This window comes from Benincasa hispida, chromosome 6 (assembly GCF_027475165.1).
Source record: "Benincasa hispida cultivar pf3 chromosome 6, pf3_genome.v1.1, whole genome shotgun sequence".
NCBI classification, from domain to species: Eukaryota; Viridiplantae; Streptophyta; class Magnoliopsida; order Cucurbitales; family Cucurbitaceae; genus Benincasa; species Benincasa hispida.
In genome coordinates this window covers 18,919,970-18,928,330 of record NC_143483.1, presented here as the reverse complement: position 1 = coordinate 18,928,330, position 8,361 = coordinate 18,919,970, and the positions used below count along the sequence as shown (strand labels likewise).

The window sequence follows — 8,361 nt, the reverse complement described above, 5'->3', positions numbered from 1 at the left end:
AGCAACAGCTAATGTTCTTAGAGCATACGATTCTACTGAAGTGCTTGTAATTGGTTATTTCATTGATTTTGATGAATGGATTTTGGATTCCAGGTGCACCTTTATATGTCTCCTAATAAACACTTGTTTATAGACTTTAATAAAATTTTAGGGCAGAAAGTAATTATGGAAAATGATGAACAATGTGAGATTAAGAGCATTGGGTCTACTAAACTGCAATTATATGATGGTTCTTTTAAAATTCTGTCTTCTGTTAAATATGTCCCTAACTTAAGAAGAAATTTAATATTCTTGGATACTTTAGATCGAGTTGGCTTCAAATATAGCTATGAAAAAGGTGTTCAAATAAGGTACTTCAGTAAAATTGATTGCAACATTAAAGAACGGTTTGTATGTATGAAAGGAAACAACTATATCTAAGGAGGAATCTATTATTGTTATTCGTTCAACTTTAAAAGACACTCAACTTTGGCGTGGGAGACATCGTAACACTAGTAATAAAAGTCTTAATCAAACTATTTTGAATGAAGTTAGATGCATGTTGTCATATGCCAACCTTCCAAAACTTTTTTAGGGAGAACCTGCAAATATAGCAGCCTATAAGTGAGGGTAACTATCTCCATTGGTATAATGCCTTTTGGGGTGAAACCAAAAACAAAGCCGGGTGGACAATATCATACCATTGTGGAGATAGTTTGAAGGTCGTATTTCAATACATTAAACTAATTATCATGGAATATAATTAAAGAGGCAGAAATTTATGTGATGAATAGAATTCCCCTTTAGTTCAATCTGGTCCATCTCTTATATTATCATGGAATCAAGATGACTTTTATCACTACCTGCCAATTCCAATACATTCAATGACATAGATCATACTTTCCAACTGGTCCAAATTAATAAAATATAAACCATCAATTTGGGCCTATGTGAAATGACTTTTGAAATGCTTGCTCATAAACATCATCATTCCAAACAAGTTGCCTTAAATAGTATGCAGCTACTATGTTATTAAAAACCTAAATATATTAATTGCCATTTAGGGTTTTTGCATGTCTATACCTTATAATATGTCTAGGTGTACTTACTGATCTCTCAACCACTAGTACTTTGAGATGTCTAGGTGCACTTACTGATCTCTCAACCACTAGTACTTCGTTAAAAACTAAGATGAGTAATGGTAATAATTTAAATGAAAGTTTATTGTCAAAGTTTCGTCTTAAGAAAACCCTAAAAGCCAGCCCTAAATGGTATGCTGGTTTCAGGCAACCATTGAGTCCCATTAATAAAGCTTTCAACAGTAAAACTTGCAACATCCTTTGCATTATGTAATACATGGAAACCAGGCCAGTTCACTCTTTGGGAAGTGTTAGCACCTGCACCTCTATTGTTGTATTCTGCATAAAACAGTAGATTCGTCGGTACTCCTGGCCACTCCAACCATCCTTTAGGCTGAACCACGTCATCAAGAAATGACTCTATGAATATAACCATTGAATATTTTCTCCATGGTCGTCCAAGGAACACCATTACCTTGTCCTTACTTGATGCTATCTCCGACGACACGGTCACATTACAGTTTTGGAAGACAAAGCCACTCGGATCATCTTTACGATTTTTGGATTGTGCAGTTACGGTACTCTCAATGCTAGGTAATCGAGCAAATATATTACAATCTTGAAATATTGTAAGCCCGTTTTCGAAAATGAAGTCAATACTTCCATATATATCGCATTCTTTGAAAAATTGGAGATCTGATGCAGCAAAGAGAGTGTCTTGATAACCCAAAAACACACACTTATAATATGCTGTGTGCTTGGCTTGGTCAACAACAGCAATTGCTTGGCCCCCCTTTGGTCCAGCAGAGTTTTCAAAAGTCAAGAACTGAGCCATGAAGTTTTCTCCATTTACAGCTACCAAAATCAAACATTCTTTTAGTAATTAAAAAATTTTGGTATTTGAAAATTTTCTTATAATATTTGAATTCTTAACAAAATTTTAATAATAAAACCAATTTTTCAAAACTATATTTTCAGCTTTCAAAAAATCGGTTGAATTTTTGAAAGATCGGTAAAAGGTAGGTAATAAAACAAGAAATTTAAGCTTCGTATGGTAACTATTTAGTTTTTAGTTTTTAAGAATTAAGCCTATTTTCTCCAAATTTTTTATAATTATTTGTGTCTATCTTATGTACAAGAGTTGGATTCTTAACCAAATTTCAAAAAAACAAAAACAAGTTTTCTAAAATCTAATTTTCTGTTTTGAAAATTTGACTTGGATTTTGAAAACATAGGTAAAAAGTAGACAACAAAACAAGAAATTTAGTGGTTGAATAAGTGCATTGCTTAGTTTTCAAAAATGAAAAAAAAAAAAAACTAAAAACCGAATGTTTAACAAACGGGAACCTTAGAATTGAAATTGATGTTTATAGGTTTAATTTTAAGAAATCAAAAACAAAAAAACCTAATAGTTACCAACAAACAAGATAGGGTTATGATGGAGAAGAATTGAAGCTTACTGAGAGTTGCAGTAGCTGCTGTGGAGAAACCAGTGGCATTAATTCGATTGTTAACAATGATGGTGGTAGAAACATCATCTCCAATTAAAGCAATGAAAGTCTTTTGAGATGGAACTTCAACAATTTCGTTATAAATTCCCCGTTTCACGTGAATGTAAAATCTCGTCGTGCTAAAATTTGGTGCTGCTACTATAGCATCATTAACTTTAACAAAATTCCCAGTACCATCTAATGACACTGTGCAATTGAAACTAAAACAATCAGAAAATTCAACTACAACAACCAACAAATACACTATAAAAACCATTGCAAGTTTCAATAATGCCATTGCTAAATGGAAAGTTATAGAGAAGATATAACTACTTGAAATGGAAAATTCAACTACTTGAAATTCTAATTCTCTCACTTTGAATTTTTGAAAACAGAAAGCCCTGTGTATTTATAGTGGGTGGCTGGTTAATCATTGCTTTGGTTTAATAAGCCAAATAATGTAGTAAATTTAATTAAGATACATCTTTTAAAGGAAAAAGCCAAATAATGTATTTATAGTTGGTGGTTGGTTAATCATTGCTTTGGTTAATCAAATATTCTCACGTTTTTTCAATAATTTGATCTTTCATCCATTTATAGGAGTGATTTTGGATTTTTTTTTGCTTTGGACGGTTTATATTTTTTTTTTTTTGAAAAAGGACACATTGGATTAGGGGTATACCGTCGGAATCTCCCACAAGTAGAGATCTTTTTAGTACCCTCGTCATCTCTCCCAAAAGATATCATTAAAACATAAACGAGATAATACACGAAGTTAGTGGAGGATAGAGGTAAGCCCAAGATAATGTTTTTGTATCTTATTTCTTGTTTTCCATTACCCGTTTCTTATTTTCTAAAAACTAGATATAAGAATATGTTTGGTAACAATTAACATTCTTATTTCTTCAAAAGAAAATAATAATAACAGTAACAATAAAAGAAACAAAAGCAAAATCTTGTTTGCAAACTTTTTTTTTTTTTTGTTATTTTTCTCTTTTTATGGTTTAGGTATAATTTAGTTATATAATATATAAAAAAAACATAATATGTATCCAACACATTTAAAAAAAATATTAAAAGCTCATATTATCTAATACAAACTAGTCTTGAAGCAAAACTAATAAGAATAAACAAAATATTTATATTCTTCAAATGTTGTATGGCATATTTCAACTACCATAAAGCTTTTATTATTTACGTAGAAGTTCGAGGTTCAAATATTTTCTACCTCACTTATTGGAAAATGAAATAAATAAATATAATTTAAAATTGTGTGTGTTGTTGCAAAATTAAGAATTTATAATTCAAATAATATATAAAATTAGATAAATAAATTAACAAATAAGTTAAATAATGGGTAACTTATACGTATTCTTCATTAAAAAAAAAAGTATACACATTACAAAATTAAGAATTAAATAAACATGAAAAATTTAAGAAATAAAAATAATATGTGTAGAAATAAAAATAAAAATTTTAAAAATTATGTAGATGGAAAATTAAAGAAATAAAATAATATGGGAAGAAATAATTTTGACCAAAAAAAAAAAAAGAGAGTTGATCCAAGACCTTGACTTTTACGAGCCATTTGTTTTTCTTGAGAAGGTAGATAATCAAAATCTTAGATGTCTGAAATTATAGATATACAAAATCATAGATGTCTATTATCTCTTTAGATTATCATGTTTGTTCTATCTGGGAATATTTGGATAACGGGGTTGTTTCATGGGATTTCTACTGGGAATGTTTCAACTTACATAATATTTCAAGAATGCCCTTATGACTATTTATTAATTTATAGTTAGTTTGATATAATTTGAACTTAGATTACGTATTTGTTTTTATCAATTTGAATTTCTTTTTAAATTAATACAATTTATATTATTTTTTAATGTTATTTTTTCAACAAAATAAAATATCATAATTTAAGATTTTTTTTATAAATAAATATTATGTTACATTTGAATTTCAATATCTTGCTAAAAATAATAAGAGTTATGATATAACGAAAAATAGATATTTATGGTTGACAATATTTGTTTTAATTATATAATACAAATGAAGATTAATATAATATGTAAAATAATTTTTTTTTTAAAAAAAAGTAGTTTTCATATAAAGGAAAATGAGCAAGATTATTCATAAATATATCAAAATCTCACTGTCTATCAATAGTAGACCGTGTAACGACCCGACCGATCAAGTATTTTGACAAGGGTCCTATTCATGACTAAACATTTTTATTCAAACATTTTGACCAATAAAGCATAAATTTATCGAAACAGAGCTAATTATTTGAATCCAGAATTTTAGATTAACAAATAAATCAAATACACAAGACATTTGATTAGAGTCCCCTAAAAACATAAATTTAAAACTGGAAAATATTGAAGAACATGAAAGTTTAACATAAAAGTTATAGAATTTCAAATACCAAGACTCATTTCAAATATAAAAAAATGAAAAAAAAAATGAATGGAAGCTTCTGTCTGGTCTCAGTGACAAGGTTACAGATTCTTCCTTTCATTCATCAGTTTGTAGTTTTTTCTTGTCCTTACCCAAAAAACATATCATAAGAAAGGGTGAGTATGAAAGTAAGAGACCCACTAATGGGCCCTCTAGGTAAAATATTAAAAATTTTATCTTAGCTACGATGTACACCCATATAATATCAGTCGTAGTGAAACCAAAGATCACATATCAGTCATAAACGCCACCCTGAAGGAGCACGCATCAATCAAAGGTGTATACTCAAAGGCACATATCAGTCATAGATGTGTCCCTATGGAGCACACATCAGCGATAGGTGTAAACCCGAAGATACACATATCAGTCATAGGTGCGTCCCGAGGTAGCACATGCAAGTCATAAATGTCATAATTGTGCATATAAAAAGCATAGGTGGGTATCTCGAAGAAAAACACAATAAGTCGTAAGGTGTACACTACCCAGATAAGAAAAGTTAACAAGAACCATATAAACGTGCCATGCATCACCCCAAATTTGAAACTTTTATCATAGACACAATCGCTTAACTTAGGAAAAATTACTAGAACGCTCTCAATAATCATTACGTAACACCAAAGTCAAACAAGTCCATATCATTAAATCAAACAGGCCAATCATTACCACTTAACCCAAATTTATCGAAAACATCTCAGTAAACATATGACACAATACCGGTGAAGATAGTCCCTTAAAATATATATAACAATCACAACATCATCGTGTGGTTGGGGAGACTAGTTTGAAGGCGAACAAGTAGTAAGACACTTACCTTGGAATTAAGTCCAAATAGCTAGCAAATCAACATCGCAAAACCTTGAATCCTAAACCAAAATTCATTCCAATGTTTAAAGCACAATTCCAATCACAACTTAACTCGAATGTCTCCAAACAACTTACTCAACACGTGGTTTGATCCAAAACTATTCTGATGCTTCAAAAATCAACACGATCGATTAACTATATCACCAAAATAAACCTTAACTCTAATGGATAGAAACTTTAGATATTTTGTTGGGCTGATCACTCTTCACAAGTCCCAAATACTCAAGATCTGGTTCAAAATTATTCTACCAAATCCTCGACACTCGAAACTCGATGCCCAACTGCTTCCTACTCGATCCTCGATAAGAATTTCTTTCTTCGTCTGAGGAGTCTTTATTAAATCCTCGATGCAACTCGATGAAAACAGAACTAATACTCGATCGTACTTGACAGTTCTTGAACGATACTCGGTGCGACCCGAAGGTGAAAATGATGTTCTAGAAGCTACTCAATAGCGAAAAATCAATGCAAGGTTGACTTGATAATCTGATTACTCAATGCAACTTGAAAGTTCATTAAATGGCGCGCAATTTGCAGTAAAGAAATACTCAATTGAATAAGAAAGATAAAGAAAGAAGAAGGAGACACAGTGTTTACGTGGTTCAACACTAGGTTTGGTTCAACTGACCTTTGATAGACTAACTTTTAGTTTTTATAGAAAACTAGATACCTTAGGATCCATTTAATAGCCTCCTAGTGTCTCTTACCAGGATTAGACATATATCTACTAAAGGGTATGACAGCCATCTATTTCTAGTATTTTTGGTTAGAATCCTTAGAAGAGTTACCTGAGGAAAGCTTAAAGTGCTGAGCAATAAGTAAACTCACAGGTTTGGATTTATTCATGTTGAATCTTTTAAGGATATTCTCACAATAAGAGGATTGATTGATGCTTAGAATAGACTCTTCTTTGTTCCTATGGATCTCTATTTCTAGGACCTTGCTTACTTCTATTAAGTCATTCATATCAAACTCTCTTTTTAAGAGGTTTTTAACATGGGTAAGATCTTCTTTGGACCTACTTGCCAGCAACACGTCATCCACATATACGAGCAGGTAAACTTTGTCCTTGTACCCGTGTTTACATAAGCACATATGTCAAATGAACTTATTTTTAACCCAATGCTAGAAATTAGTCATTGAATCTCCTATACAAGCATCTAGGTGATTGTTTTAATCCATATACAGACTTATTGAATAAGAAAAGAGATTTTCTTTTCCTTTAACTCCAAATCCTTTTCGCTACATCATATAGATTGTCTCCCCTATATGTCCATGAAGAAAGGAAATTTTGACATCTAGTTGATACAATTCTAGATTATTTTGGGCAACTAAGGATAGAAGAAATCTTATGGAAGTCTGTTTTACAATAGGAGAGAAAATCTCAGCATAGTCTATTCCTTCCTTTTGAGGGAACCTCTTTGCAACCAAACTAGCTTTAAACCTAGACTTTTGATCACAGGATACTCCTTCTTTAAGTTTAAAAACCCATTTAGATGCAATAGGTTTATACACTTTTGGTAGAGGAACCAAGGACCAAGTGTTATTCACCTTTAGTGAATGCATCTCCTCATTCATTGCTTCAATCTAATCCCTTGCATTTACACAATTTGTTGCTCCCTCAAAGGCAGTTGGTTATTGGTTAGTTAGAGCTATTACATCATTTAAGACTAGACTCATATAATTCATTTCAGTGTATCTACCTGGAGGTGTGATCGTTCTCATTTATCTATCCCTATCTAAGACATATTGGCTTAAATTAGGTTTCTCACATGTTGTCTCCTCATGTTCCCCTACATCTTCTTCAGTTTCTCCTCTGTCACTAGGTTGGATAGACTCATTTGGCTACTCAGATGGTAACTCCATCTCAAAATTGGTGTTGGATGACTCTTCTTCGTCCTCTACCTTTTTCTCCTTTTGCATAAGCATCTCCTCTTTCCTAAAGGTGATGTCTCTACTCACTATGAACTCTTTCTCAACGGGATGCCACATTTTAAACCCTTTGACACCCTTTGTAAAGCCTACAAACATACACTTGACTGCTTTGGCCTATAACTTTCCTTTATTTTGGTGTACAACCCTACACATTCAAAGACCTTGAGGTTATATAGGTTAAGAGGATGATTAGTCCACTTTTCCTCACGGGTAAGCAAATCTAGAGATGTGTGAGGGCACCTATTTAAGGTATACACAGTATAGGATGCAGCTTCTGCCCAATAACTTTAACATAAGATAGCATCAGAAAGAAAACACCTAACCCTTTCCATTATGGTTCTATTTAACTTCTCAACAACCCTATTGTTGAGGTGAATACCTCACTGTTCTATGCCGAGTTATACCATTCTCACTACAAACTTTATCGAAGTGTTCATTGTAAAATTCAAGCCCATTATCGGTTCTAAAGTATTTTAACCTTTTAGATGTTTGATTTTCTATCATGGCTTTCCATTCGTTAAACTTCCCAAAAACTTGGTCTTTACTTT

General features: G+C 31.7%; 1 protein-coding gene across 1 annotated transcript; it reads right to left on the bottom strand.

Moving 5' to 3' along the window:
* Positions 1-1,008: 1,008 nt before the first annotated feature.
* Positions 1,009-2,915, bottom strand: LOC150035491 (putative pectinesterase/pectinesterase inhibitor 39). Its single transcript, XM_090314962.1, has 2 exons — positions 2,519-2,915; positions 1,009-1,913 (listed from the first exon to the last, which is right to left on the bottom strand). The coding sequence occupies exons 1-2, from the start codon at positions 2,844-2,846 to the stop codon at positions 1,231-1,233; spliced, it is 1,011 nt and encodes a 336-aa protein (XP_090171088.1). The 5' UTR covers positions 2,847-2,915; the 3' UTR covers positions 1,009-1,230.
* Positions 2,916-8,361: the final 5,446 nt, after the last annotated feature.

Coding starts and splice junctions, on each gene's coding strand:
- LOC150035491 (XM_090314962.1), bottom strand. CDS start 2,846: ATGGCATTATTGAAACTTGCAATGGTTTTTATAGTGTATTTGTTGGTT. Junction 1,914..2,518: donor AGCAGCTACTGCAACTCTCA/GTAAGCTTCAAT, acceptor TGATTTTGGTAG/CTGTAAATGGAGAAAACTTC.